Source organism: Chrysochloris asiatica, unplaced genomic scaffold, assembly GCF_000296735.1.
Source record: "Chrysochloris asiatica unplaced genomic scaffold, ChrAsi1.0 scaffold00095, whole genome shotgun sequence".
Classification (NCBI taxonomy): Eukaryota; Metazoa; Chordata; class Mammalia; order Afrosoricida; family Chrysochloridae; genus Chrysochloris; species Chrysochloris asiatica.
Genome location: NW_006408613.1, coordinates 1,535,009 through 1,549,920, shown reverse-complemented (window position 1 = coordinate 1,549,920; position 14,912 = coordinate 1,535,009). Strand labels below are relative to the sequence as shown.

Below are 14,912 nucleotides of genomic sequence, written 5' to 3'. Positions count from 1 at the left end.
AAGGACAGTGGTTCAAAACTACCAGCTGCTCTGCAGGAGAAAGATGAGGCTTTCTACTCCCGTAAAGATTTACACCCTCGGAAATCCTGTACAGGGTGGCTATGGGTCGAAACCGACTCAACGGCACTTAACAACAACAGCAACAACAACAACATATAAATATATATACTTCGGTGTACAGATTCAAAAATAACACAGCTGATTGCAACCACAGTGTCTTTTGGAATCATATACGGCATAAAAAATGATGATGTGATTACAGCTTCAAAGACTCTAAAATGAAGTAAGACCATTCATGTCGCTACAGAATTGTGTTTTATATACTTTTCCAAGAGCAAAATAGTGAATATTTCAGAAGTGAGCATACAAGCCGACTGTGTGTGTAGGTGTATTTATAACATGATTAATAAAAAGGTTCAGTAAATAAAAGAATTTGCAGGCAAATTCTATTGGTAAGCCAGAAAAATCTCTCAATTAAAAAAAAATAATCGTATTTTCCACATTTCAGAATACTTACACTACATATTTTTATCCTGCTTAATTTTCCACATTTCAGAATATTTACACTACATATTTTTATCCTGCTTAATTTCACCAAAATTAGGGAACATTGACTATGACATGGAAAACTGGAAGGTTTCTAGCCTTTCAATAGTATTTTCCCCTAATTTATAGCCCACAAAAAGGTGTTATTGCCTCTTATATTTCTAGAGTATAAAACAGGTTGCTCAAACTGAAAAACAAAACCCCAGGAGAAAAATTAATTCGAAATAAAAATTCATGTCACCTACTCTTCTGGCATGTCTCTTTGGGCTAATGCATCAGACTGCAAAGTCATTTGAACTGCAAGGTCGGTGGTTCAAGCTCACCAGCTGCTCCTTAGAAACCCTATACAGGGTCGCTATGGGTCAGAATCAACTTGATGGCACTTAACAACAACTCTTCTTACTATGGAGTCCTGGTGTAGCGTTGTAGAATAAAGCACTGAACCGCAAATTCAGTTTGAAATACAAGGTTGGCAGTTCAAATTCACCAGCCGCTCCTTGGAAACCCTATACAGGGTTACTATGAGTTGGAATTGACTTGATGGCACTTAACATCAACACTCTTACTATGTCACTAAAGACATATCCTCATGTGTTTTCAGTCAGTATTGATACTTTTCAGAGAAGCACAGGACATTAGTTCTAGAAGGAACCACAGAGAATGGTTAGTACAGTCCCTGCTAGGGTGAGAAGCCAAGATTCCTAAACACTTTGTCTTAATTTTTCCTATTCATATCATCGGCATATATTGACAATTCACCCATGCTGTGTTCTGTGACCTTTGAGAAGCAGGAAACAAAATAGAACTCATTTCTGTATATTTATAATCACTGATAGTTGATTTACAGACTTACTGATTCACTTATTCATTAGACATTTACTAAATAGTTACATGTGCCTAGTATTAAGGTGAGAATACATCTGAATTCAAAATGCCCCCTGTTATTACAGGACAATGTTCTACAAAGCAGTTTTACTACTGATAAAACATGTCTTCTATCTTCTAAATTTTAAAATATTGGGGAGTTATCCTAGATATAAAATAATAAAGGTACAACAACAAAAATCTCCTAAGTTTTTCACACATGGAGACATCAGTAATTATTCATGATATTTTGTACCTTTCATATTGTAAATAAAGCTCTATTTAAAAAAATATGGAAAACTAATCTTTTTACTCTATGCTCAATTATGGGTTATAACTTAATAAAAAGCATGTCACAATTTTTTATAAATGTAATTTGAAATGAAAAAAAAAAAAAAGTTATCTCTTTTCCAGCAATCTAGAGTTTGGGATTGCTATGTTCCACCTGAAAACAAATTATAAATAAATAAATTCATTAGGCAAAGAAATAAACAGGTAATGGGTGTGTGTCAAGCAGAAATGTTACTTCTCTCTACATCACAGAAAGTAGAGACACGCATGTTTGGAATGACAGGGACTGAAATTTCCTGGTACTGTGGATCTGTCTGGGTGATGGTATTCCTTGCTCCCCCTTGGAAAACGGCAAGGAATTGGCAGGTTCAGATGGGGAACTGCATGGGCTGAGTCACCTTAGGGGCCTGGTTTCCTTCTTTCCCTCCAGTAAAATGTCACATCAAATATGATGGCAATTCAAAAATTTCAGAGACAAATGGAATTTTCCATGAACTTTTGAAGTCACCTTGTATATTGAAATCCAAATCATGGAAACCCATTCACTGTAAAACCATATTTACATGGTAAGAAAATAAAACTGCACCAAATAAATGATATATAGGTTTACTTCTATGGAAAATATTTTTATCAGAGACAGAGTCTGACAGTAAAAAGCACAGCAAATAATAAGAAAGTAGCAGTTGATGGATTCCTAAATTACACTTTAGATACTGAAGGTGCTTCTAAAAATTTTTCACCCAAGAATCAGACCTGTAGACAAATATTGATTGCTTTGTTAAGTTTTGATTAAATACAGGAGAAAATGACATGTTTATTTTAAAGTCTGTGACTGAAGACCTTGTATCAGTGGAGTAACTTCTTTATTTACCTCTTTGCTATAAGAATTTGACTCTGAGAAAACACAGGCTAAGAACTAATAAACTGCCATTTGAAGACACTGGTGGGGGATTATCTCTGAAAACAATAAAAGGAAATGAAGAATTTAAATTATGACAGTTTTAGGGTAGAGGCCAACTTTTGGGGGAATTGTTTGTTGTTGTTTAGGTGCCAAACAGGTTTTCAACTAGCAACTCAATTTCACAGAGAACTGCCCATAGGTTTTCCCAGGATGTAAAAGGACTCCTTGTGTGGCACTGTAGGATCAGTTCTGGACTGTGAACCACAAGTTCAGCAGTTCAGACCCACCAGCTGCTCCTTGGAAACCCTATACAGGGTCACTATGCATCTGAACCAACTCAACAGCACTTAAAACAACAATCTTTGTGGAAGTCAATCACCTGATCTTTTGTCTGACAGAGCCACTGTGTGGGTTTGAACTGTCAACATTTCAGTTAGCAGCCAAGTGTTTAACCACTGTACCTAGCAGGCCTCCTTTTTGGGAAATAAGTCAGGAGAATTCTTCCTTAGGTTTAAAGAAGAGGGTGAAAAAAAATCTTAAAACCCTTTATTTTCAGATACAGGATTGGCATAGACATTCTAGAGCCTGCTGTGAGTAAAAGTCTTGTTGTTGCTGTTAAGTGCCATCAAGTTAGTTCTGACCCATAGCGACTCTGTATAAGGTTTCTGAGGAGCAGCTAATGAGCTTGAACCACTGACCTTGCAGTTCAAACCGACTTTACCATCCAGCGCATTAACCCACAGCACCATACCAGGACTCCAAGTAAAAGCCTTAGGACTCAAATATCTGGAGAGAGAGCCAGAAAGTAGCTTTTTCATCTCACTTGATCTCTAGGATATGCCAATTATATACTAACATCTATAAAAGTGAAAACAGTTTTCTGAGGAGGAAAAAAAAGTTAACAGAGCAATTTAGTTTTCAACACTGGTGATTCAAACACAAGTTGTGCATTTTACTTTTATAAACACCTGTTCCCCATTCCCAATATTTGCTGAAATATATCTCATTAACTTTCTTATCACATTACAGTATTTTCTAGTTTTTATTTTACCTTTACACTTAAAATATATGCTGAGTGAAATTAGTCAGTCACAAAAGGAGAAATACTGCATAGGACCATTATTGTAAAAGATTAAGAAAAAGAACCCATCCTAAAAGGGGGAAAATAAATTATATATATATAAACTAATAATAAATTATATATATATATATATAAAATACATATATATTTGCTGACCACCGGGATGTATGGGATGAGTGAGGGGAGGGAGGGAAAAGGGGGAAGACAGAGCACAGGGTAGGGAATAGACATAGGATAGCTTGGGTGCTGGGGGGTGGGTAGGGGGGCAATACATAAGAAATGGGAGAGGAATGGAAGAAGAAGGCTGATGGGAGAACAGTTAAGTAAGTTTGCATGGGCTAAGTGGGTCAGAGGTAAATGATGATGTATGCACAACTTTAGAAAAACAGGGCTCCAGGATACAGGGATTGAGGCATGGTTTGAATGGGTAAAAGAGGGGAATAATGTTAAGATGCTTGGCTGTCTTTTGAATTTTGTTTTCCCTTGCCTACCATTGTAAAATAGACACTTGAGGGGGAGAGAAAGGAATAGCTAGAAACATCACAATAGAAAGCTTGTAAGTCCTTCTTCAGCCTATAACTGATTGGAATGCCTTAAAGGGGGATAGAAGTTGCCTAGTGAAAGAGGCTTCCTGTGGAGCCTTTGCACTGCATAAAACCATAGGTGGAATCCTGAACCCCATCCAGAATCATCTGAGGTGGGAAATTTCCACTTGAAAGGGCAAGTCAACCAGCCTGGAGCAGCTAGAAGAACATAAGATACTTCCTTCGAGAAAGAACAGCAGGAAAAATCAAAAACAATAATGGCAGTCTGACTGACTACTACAAGAACAAGAAAGCTGTTCGCCTGGGAACCATCAAGGCAAATGGTTGGGTCCCCTCAGAGCAAACTCCCTTCCAATATTAAGACTCAAGGGGAATACACGAGCAGGCATGTGGTCTGGCTGGTGACTACGTTGGTCACCCACTGATGAGGGGAAGAAGGGGAAGGACAGCAATGAAGCTGGGAGCTAATTTGGACTACATTCAATAGACTGCTGTGAACTCAGGTAGAGACCTGGTTGGCCAGTAGTATAGCAAGAGCCGGGGACTCCTAGGCCCAGAGGCAGTGACATTGCCACAGAGGACTAGAACGGAGAGCGAAGCATCCAGCTGATATGAAGTGAGGTGAGATGCACAAGAACACCCATACTTGCAGATAATACCCACTTGACCTGGCTTCAACAGCTGGACGATCAAAACTCAACTAGAAGAAGAAAGAAGAGGAAAACAAAAGTAACCCACTACAATTTGATGAACTTTACCTGTATTTATGGATGTGTTGTTGTTGTTGTTGTTAAGTGCCATCGAGTCAGTTCCAACCCATAGCGACATTTATGGATGTAGTCGTTCAAAAAAGGAAACAAATCTTTATAGCAAGGATCACTCCCATCCCCTCAGTACACAGAGTTGGGCAACTCAGACATTGGCTACCCAAAATGGGGGCTACAAAGGCAAGAAGTGAGTGGTTTACAGGCTTTCAGGAGGGAGCCTAGTTCTAGATGGGGCAAGGGAAGGTAGAATCTCCACTGAATGGTTTCCAATCTGTTGGGACGGGGCTAATGAAAGGAGATGGGGATAAGACTCTTGAGGTACAATAGTGAATAATTGCTATCAGGACTGACTATGAGGGTCAGAAATGTAAAGGTAGATGTTTTGTAACAAAAGGAAGGGACTGACTGCCTTTGCAGTTCAGGAGCAGAGGTCCCTGGGACCATCAAATGAGAAGAGCGGATGCAGACCCTACCTAGAGAAGCAGTGATGCCGGAAATGGAGGCAGAGATGATGATGTGGACAGATGGAGGGGTTGGGGATACTGGACTCAGGGAGGGAGAGGGGCTGTGTGCTGACAGCCTGGGGGCATGCCTGTGGGGTGTATGTACCCTTTGGTTGTTTGATGATGCATGGAGGGGATTGTAATCATTGCAATGAAATGAAATATGATAGGATGAATGTAAAACTGATATTCTCCCATGTAAACCCACATCATTCACAGTAAAATAAAATACATAGATCATTTCACCAAATTTAAGTCTACACATTCCATTAGTATAATTGAAATGATTACCTTCCAAAAGAGAATGCTGCAGTGTCGACAAAAATGCAATGTGTCTCCATATTGTTCTTTTGTTGGGTAATATTTCTGAAGTGCAAAATACATCAGCTTCCATTCGATATGGCCCTTTTCTGAAAGGATCAAATGTCTACAAAACTAGACATAAACAAAATTCTGTTCAGGATTAGCACAGGACGATTTTCAAGCATAGGATTAAGTACAGAATCAGTTTTAAATGTAGTACATGAAACATATAATTATTTGAAATTAAACAACTTACTTGCATTAAATCAATAAGGGACTAATCACAAATTATAGCATGTCTTTACAATAGAATATCAAGCAACTGTTAAAATTTTTAAATATTTTAGTCTGGAAAGATGTACATTCATATCATTAAATTAAAAATGAATCACACAAATCAAATATCTTATAAGTGACTAGTATCTAGGAAAAGGGGAGCATGGTGGCTTTACATGATAACTTGGCAGTTCAACCCACCAGTTACTCTGTAGTAGAATGATGAGACTTTTTGCTCCTGAGAAGATTTTAAAAAGCCTCAGAAACCCTAAAGAGTACAGGTGTGGCACTCTAGAATAAAACACTATACTGCAAGGTCAGTTTAAACCACAAGGTTGGTGGTTCCTTGGAAACCCTATACAGTCTCTGAGTCGGAACTGACTCGATGGCACTTAACAACATCTAGGACAAAGAGAAAGCATAACTCAGTAATAAAAAGACAAATAACCCAGTTTAACAATAGGAAATGTATCTAGATAGAAATTTCTTCAAAAAAGAAACACAGATTTTCATCACATATCTAGATAGAAATTTCTTCAAAAAAGATACACAAATTTCCATCAAGCATATAAAAGATGCTCAGCATCATTATATTGTTAAGTGCCACCAAGCTGGTGCCAACTCACAGGGACCTTGTATACGGTTTTCAAGGAGCGGTTGGTGGGTTTGAACCACTGATCTTGAAGTCTGCAATTCAGAACCTATCCTAAAGCTCCACACCAGGATTCTCACCATCATTAGTCATCAGGAAAAAGCATATCTAAACCACCATTAGATACCGCCTCACATTCACTAGGATGGTAAACATACAAAAGTCAGATAATAGTAAGAGCTTACAAGGATGTGAAGGAGCTCTGGTAGTGTAGTGGTTACAAGTCAGGCTGCTAACCTCAAGGTCAGCCGTTTGAAACCACCAGTGGTTCCGCAGGAGAAAGATGAGGCTTTCTGCTCTGGTAACTATTTACAGCCTTGGAAACCCTATACAGGGTCGCTATGAGTTGAAACCAACTCCCTGGCATATCACTACCACCACCACCATGAGGGTGTAAAGAAACGAACCCTCATACATTGCTGGTACAAATTTAAAATGGTGGAGCCACCCGGCAAAACAGTCTGGCAGTTCCTCAAAAATTTAAAATATTCAACCTAGCAATTCTAGTCAATGAAAACATATATCCATATAAAAACTTGTTCATAAATATTCATAGCAGCACTCTTCATAAGAACGAAAAAGTGAAACAACCCAAATGTCCATCAACTGATAAGTGTTGTTAACAAAATGTGGTATAGTCACAAAATGAACTATTATTTGGCTATACAAATGAAGTATTGATATATGCTATAACATGATGGATCTTAAATGCACATGTTAAGTGAAAGAAGTCAATTACAAAGATCATGTACTATGTGAATTCTTTATATGAAATATCCCAAATATGTACATTGATATCAAAAAGATGTAGAGCAGTAATTGCTTAGGATAGAGTGGGGTGAGGGCGCTGTAGGGTGGTGGTGGAGGGACAGTGATAGTTGAAAGGTACAGGAGTTTTTTGAGATGATAAAATATTCTAAAATTAATGATAGTATTGATTATACAACTATATGAATATGCTAGAAACCACTGAACCATACACTTTAATTGTGTTAACTGTATGGTATGTGAATGATACATCAATAAAGCTGTTACGAAAAATAAGAGAGTAATGATTTCAATTATAAAATACAGAGATCAATTTTATAAGTATGCTTGTATAAAATCTGGAAACAACATGTACTAAGCTATTTCTAGTGGCTACCCTTCAGGTGTGGTAGGTGACTTTCACACTTTATTTTTCTTTTTAACACTGTACTTAGTCTTTATGATATTTTGCTGTTGTAATAAGCATGTCACTTTCTACAACTAAAAAAAAAATCATTTGGATAAAATACTCAATCTTCAATCATGGCTTTGAGTACTTTGCTTTGAAATTATGATGATTATCAATGAGGAAATTGTTTCTAGTAAAATTTAAGGCAACCTTGAAAAATAATTACAGGACTACTTATATTAATTTTGGTATTCTTCAATAACTGTTCAAAATTAACTCCTAGGGAGTAAAAAAGAACTATTTGAATGTTACTTGTATTTCTCATTAATTCTGTACTATGCTAACATTCATTCAACTATATGGAGAATTTTCTTGGCCTCCACATTACTTTTCCCCTAAATAATCAACTGTAATTTTTTAAAAAACTCAAATGTAATATCCACAAGATGCTCAAATCAACAGTATTTAATTAGCTTCTCCTTCCAAAATTATTTTAGATTATTTGTATCAGTCCAACCTTTCCATTTCACTTAAAATTTAACTTGGAGGGTGCATCCTAATCCATGTCATTTTCATAATGTTACTTTAATATACTTGCCCTTTTTTCAGGATCTTATTTTTACTGAGCCCTAAAGAAGTATTTTATTTTTTGATGCTGTGTTTTCCAAGGAAATATGTGCTAAAAAAGGTGCACCTGTAGGTGCCAATTGCTATCTATATTATTCTGGTGTGGAAACACTGGTGGCACTGTAGGATAAGCACTGGGTTGCTACCTGCAAGGTCAGCAGTTCAAACCCACTAGCTGCTCCATAGGAGAAAGATGAGGCTTTCTGGTCCATAAAGATTTACAGACTACCCAGAGTTGCTATGAGTCGGAATCAACTCAATGACAGTAGGTTTCTTGGGTGTTCTGGTATGACATTAAATATTGGTGTCGAACATACAACTTCTTTATAGTGGCTCATTTATAAAATGAACTCACAAATGCAAATAACTCACAGTCAATGGATATTCTTAGACTATGTTTAGAATATAGATTTATAAAAGAAGCTTAGACAGTCTCTATCGTTAATATCTTTGGTAAATAGTTAAGGCCTGAACATAGTAATGGAGGTATAAGGATGGCTGCTGTTGTTATTGTTAATTGCCCTCAAGTTGGATTCACAGCAACCTGTATAGGGTTTCCAAGGAGCAGCTGGTGAGTTTGAACCACGAACCTTGTGGTTCAAAGTGACTTTTCGTGCCAGTGCTTTATCCCACAGTGCCACACCAGGACTCCATAAGGATGGTTTGTTGTTGTTATTATGTGCCATCAATCAGTTCTAACTCATAGCGAGCCTGTATAAGGTTTCCAAGGATGACAAAAAGCAAGCTAAGGAGTACTCCAATACAGACATGAATTCTACTGAGGTTCCTCTCTTCTGTACAGCATCAGTGCCAAATGAGAGGGAGGTTATAAGGTAAATTGTGTAAACAGAGAGTACCACCTTTCTCATCTCCATATACACATTAATTCATCCTCTTTTCCTGGGTTCTAACTCTTGCCTTCAAAAAATTCAACCCACCTCTACTTCGTATGCTCTGGTAGTGTAGTGGTTATGAGTGGGGCTGCTAACCTCAAGGTCAGCAGCTTTGTAGCTACCAGCCATTCCACAGGAGCAAAATGAGGCTTTAGGCTCCGATAAGATTTACAGCCTCAGAAACCCTTTTCATGGTCGCTATGAGTCGGAACTAGCACCGCCACCACTTCATATGCTGACTTTTAGAATTCAATCTAATTTCTTTTCTGATTAAATTAATATGTGAATTTCTTTGCTCCTACCTAACAAGTCCACTGAAAACAGTTTCTGCTAAGGCCACAAATAACCTCTCTGGTATTTAAATCAAATGCACATTTTCTAGTCTTAGCCTTAATTAATCTCTGTTGCTGTTGTTAAGTGCCATTTAGTCTGTTCCGACTCTCAGGTTTATGAGGAGCAGCTGGTAGGCTTGAATTGCTGAATTTGTGGTTAGCAGTTCAGTGCTTATCCTACATTGCTCCAAACTAGGACTGACATTTTCTCCATCTTTGGACACTCTTCTTCAATTCTGTGGAATGTCAATATCTTGTTTTTCCTCCTAACTCTGCAGTACCTTTTCACATTAGTCATTTTTAGCTTCTGCTCCTTTACTTAACCCTTAATGCTGAAATTCCTCAAGACTCTGCCCAGGCCTTCTCATCTCAATCTATTCTTTCTCACTGGAAAAGTGCATCCATGCCCATTTCTTCCAAACCACTTTATATCTCAATTTATGTCTTAGCTTTTTCCTCAAAATCTCCAACAGCCTATGTGACTTTTTTCACTTAGATATTTGAAAGGCATGACACTGAAGCCTGTCCAAAATTATAACTCATCAACATCAAGCCAGCAATCTAACTAACACTGTTTCTCCTCTTCAACCCCATATCCAATCAAGAATTAAATCCTATCAATTTTACTTCCTAAATAGCTTTCATATCTGTCCACTTCTACATTTACCTAGCCAACACTCCTTCTTATGACAGTCTGTTTAGTTTTTCTTTGATAGTTTCTGAATGAGCATTTCCTTCAGTTCATTCCTCAAAGAAGAGCAAGAAGGATCTTGAGCATTGTGCTTTTTCAAGATCTATCTATATATGATCAAACTGATCACAGTAACTTGAAAGCATAGACAAGAACCTGAGGGAGCAGTGAAGTTATGTTAATGAGGAAGGAACCGATCAGAAAAGGAGGGTGAGGATGGTGGCACAACCTGCAGAATGTAATCAATCTCATGAAACTGTTCATGTAGACACTTGAATTAGTATTTATTTGCTTTGAATCAACAATAGCAACAAAATAATTATTAGCTAATACAAAAAACCTGAAATTTGCTCAAAACCCTTCAATGGCTTTTCTAAGTTCTTTGAAGAAAAACTCAGATTCTTAATGGGTAAGGTCTGCATAATCTAGTTTGGTTATTGCACCAACTTCATTTTATGTCATTTTCCCCTCAACATCCACATTCCTATCACAGTTATTGTCTTCCGAATCAAGTGTACAACGCTCCTCTTCATTTCAGAGTCTTTACACAAATTGTTATCTCTGCCTGGAATCTTCTTGCCTCTGATTACTGCCTATAGTACCTTCATTTTCTCAAGGAATTTCCCTTAGCCCTGGCCTGTCCACCAAGAGTACACAATGCCCACTTCTGAAATATTTACAATGATACTACATATGTATCATAAGCCCCTCTAGACAGTGATCTCTATGAAAGTAAGGACATCTTCCTTGTGCATTACTATGTTTTCCTTGCCTTTCACTCTGCCTTGTGCAAAACAGGCACTCACTAAGTATTTGTGCATCAAATGAGTGAACGAATGATTTCTGCAGTGATCTAGAAATAGGAGCAATAAAATTTAACTTTGGATCATGAATAAGCAAACTGCATGAGAGAAGACCCCTAGAAACTACATAGAACACATGCTTTATGCTGGTTCCCACAACCAGTTCTTAAAGGCAGTAGGAAATATAGAAAGGAGAAGAAGTATTCTTTGGAAATTGAAGAATGGTGTGCTATCAATTGATGACAGAAAACAAAGTCTCAAAACAGTAAAAATAACTTTTTAAAAGATGCACAGTTTAAAAAAATACATTATGTCTTGATAGAGGCAGAACTAGGATTTGATTCATCAAATTAAGGAGAAAAGAAAATAAATCAATATTTTGTTATACCATTATTTTTAAAATAGGCAACAAAAGATCTAAATTTTTGTTTTATTGTTTAGTGTTGGGCTACTTTTAACACAAAGATTTTTGTACATGTGAAAAATAATCCTTATGATCTATAGAAGAAATATAAGCAATTTTAATGAATTATGATTATTCTGGATTCTTTAAAAATGTACTTGGGGAAAAAAGGACTTGAAGAAGAGTGCTTGGAAAAGCAACTCAGTGAGAACTGTAAGAAGTATTTACTAAACTCATGGAATCTGCAAGAAAACATCTCTGTCATCGTTCCTTACCTGCTTTTCGGCAAAATGGTATTGACAAAGTTTCTTCCACAATTGTCTATCTTCACTGAGCATATATAACGTTGGAGTCACTTGACCTAAAGTTATGATGTCCCATCCATCTGAGAATCTGTATAATATGTTGTTCAGCATGTGTAAAGGAAGATCACTAAGAGTAAGGCCATTGTTCACTTGCTGAAAGAAAAATATTGATATCATTTAATTAACAGCACAAAAAACAATAGCATTTGTTATTGTTGTTGAGTCCGGTCTAATTCATAGCAACGCTGTGTAGGGCTTCCATGGAATGCTTGGTGAATCTGAACCACTGACCTTGATGCTAGTAGTCCAATACTTATCCTATAGCACTACAATAGGACACCTAGCATTTATTTAGAGTGGAATTTAATGTCTATGCTAGAATAAAGACTTCAAAATATGGCAATATAAAAGGACTTCTGGTATGATACTGTAGGATCAGCAATGGACTGTGAACCACTAGGTCAGCGGTTCAAACCCATCAGCTACTCCTTGGAAACCCTATTATACAGAGTCACTATGAAGTGGAACCAAATCAATGGCACTTAACAGCAACAACAACAATATAAAATATTACTTTACAGTTCATAAAGTGCTTGTCTGCATGATCACATCATCAACATGTCAGCTACAAGGTACGTAAAGCAGAGGTTTGTTCCTATTTTACAAATAAAGAAATGGACACACAAGCAGAAGTGATGTGCTCTAGGTGACATGAACAGAAAACAGAAACTACAAATAAAATGTAGATCTTCTTTGTCTTATCTTCCCTTTTTATGTCTTCTACCACTAAGGAGTCCTGGTGTGGCACTGTGGGTTAATGTGGCAAACTGTAAAGCCGTTTGAACTGCAAGGTTGGTGGCTCAAGCTCACCAGTTGCTCCTTGGAAACCCTATACAGGGTTGCTATGGGTTGGAATCAACTTGACGACACTTAAACACAACAACAACCACTAAAGAGTTCTGGTGGCATAGTGGGTTACATGTTGGGCTGCTAACTGCAATGTTAGCAGTTTGAATCCACCAACTACTGCAGGGGAAAGAATGAGCCTTTCTGCTTCCGTAAAGATTTATAGTCTCTGAAACACTATACAGGGTTGGCTGTGAGTTGAAACAGACACAACCATCACTATACCACTGTGTGAACCAGATACATTTTGAACATTCAGAGGAAGTATTAGACTATCACATTGTTATTGCTAAGTGCTGTAGAGTCAGTTCTGACTCATAGCAACCCAGTATAGGGTATCTGAGGAGCGACTGGTGAGTATGAACAATCAACCTTGTTCTGTTTGAATGGCTGTCTCTTGTTCTATCTACAAGGTTCCTCATGAGTACAATCAAGAACAATTCTTTGCAATGTAATCCACAGCTTGTCATGATCCACTCAGTCAAAAGCCTTTGCATAGTTAATAAAGCATAAGCAAACATCTTTCTCATATTCTCTGCTTTCAACCAAGACCCATCTGACATCTGCAATAATATCCCTGGTTCCATGTCCTCTTTTAAATCTGGCTTCAATTTCTGGCAGTTCTCTTTCAATGTACTGTGATATACCATTCTTGAATTATCTTCAGCAAAATTTTACTTGCATGTGATATTAATGAAATTGTTTGGTGATTTCCAGGTTCCGTTGGGCCACCTCTCTTTGGAATGGGTACACATATGGATCTCTTCCAATCAGTTGACCAGGCAGCTGTGTTGCAAATTTCTTGGCATAGTTGAGTGAACATTTCCAGTGCTACATCAGTTTGTTAGTGGTTAGAAGCTGAACTGGGATCAGGTATTCTCATCAAACATTCAAACATTCACTCTTTGCCCTCCTACTAAATCCATTAAGTACTTCAGTCTGTTTTAAGAGATTCTTCTCATTTAAATTAAGGCATGCAGTTAGAGTCAACTTAATTGAGGGTAGAGGGATGTCTGGCCTCTGTCTCATAGGAATAGACCTTGAGCAGATGTTGAGTTTGTTTCTGCTTCCATCTTGTGAAGTCAAAGGAGGTCAGCTGCGACACCCATGCCACTCTTACAGTTGGGCAGTAGTACCTTAGCATTAACAGGTCACAGTTACTTCAACTCAATTACTAGGGGAGGTAGGCTAAATTACCTTTAAAGTTCTTTCTAGCTTAACGTTTCTTGTTTTCACAGTTATAAACCATATTAATGTGCTGGACTTCAAGGTTGGTGTGAACTGCAATGTTGACTGTTGGCACTCACCAGCTACTCCTTGGAAAACGTTTAGAGGGTCGCTGTGTGTTGGAAATGAGTTGACAGCACTTAACAACTCTAGTGTAAGGCTAAGAGTGTGTGTGTGTTCTATAGAAAAATTTAAAACTGCTGTAAAAGAGAACAAAAATCAGGTATAATTGTATTTTGTTCTGAGAGATGAGTACTAGCCTCCAAATTAGTTCAAGAAATAACGTCTTTGAAGGTCGATCTAGGGCAGCCCTGGATCTAGTTCAGTTCATACCCATCTTAGACTTTCTAGTGCTCAATTAAGTTATCTCAAACTGCATGCATTAATTCTCATTAGAAGAACCTCTTAAAACAGACTGGAGTATTTAATAGATTTAGTAGGAGGGCAAAGAGTAAGTTAGTGATGAGACTATTCAATCCCAGCCAGTTTCTAATCACAGCGCATTCTGGCCACCTTTTAAACTGAGGTGGCATGCATTTACACATCTGCAGTCTTCTCATATGTGTTCAATAATTTATTATTATTACATTGGTCTCCAAATACTCTTATATCCATAAAGGTCATTCCTTTTGATTTTTTTTTTTTACTCTAATCCTAGTGTGGTGCCATAGGATAAACACTGGACTACAAAGTCGGTTTGAACCACAAGATCAGCAGTTCAAACTCACCAGTCACTCCTTGGCAACCCTATACAGGGTTTCTGTGAGTCAGAACTTACTGAACGGCACTTAACAACAATAACCCTAGTAGTACTGCATACAATGAACATTTATGGTATAT

General features: G+C 37.5%; 1 protein-coding gene across 2 annotated transcripts in view; it reads right to left on the bottom strand.

Moving 5' to 3' along the window:
* Positions 1–14,912, bottom strand: part of FBXO25 (F-box protein 25) — a 115,908-nt gene that overhangs the window by 12,844 nt on the left and 88,152 nt on the right. For both annotated transcript variants that reach the window (XM_006866707.1, XM_006866708.1), the window contains exons 7-8: positions 11,910–12,092; positions 5,790–5,933 (exon numbers count right to left, since the gene is read on the bottom strand). In XM_006866707.1, the coding sequence (XP_006866769.1) occupies positions 5,790–5,933; positions 11,910–12,092 (327 nt within the window). The remainder of the gene's footprint in view (positions 1–5,789; positions 5,934–11,909; positions 12,093–14,912) is intronic.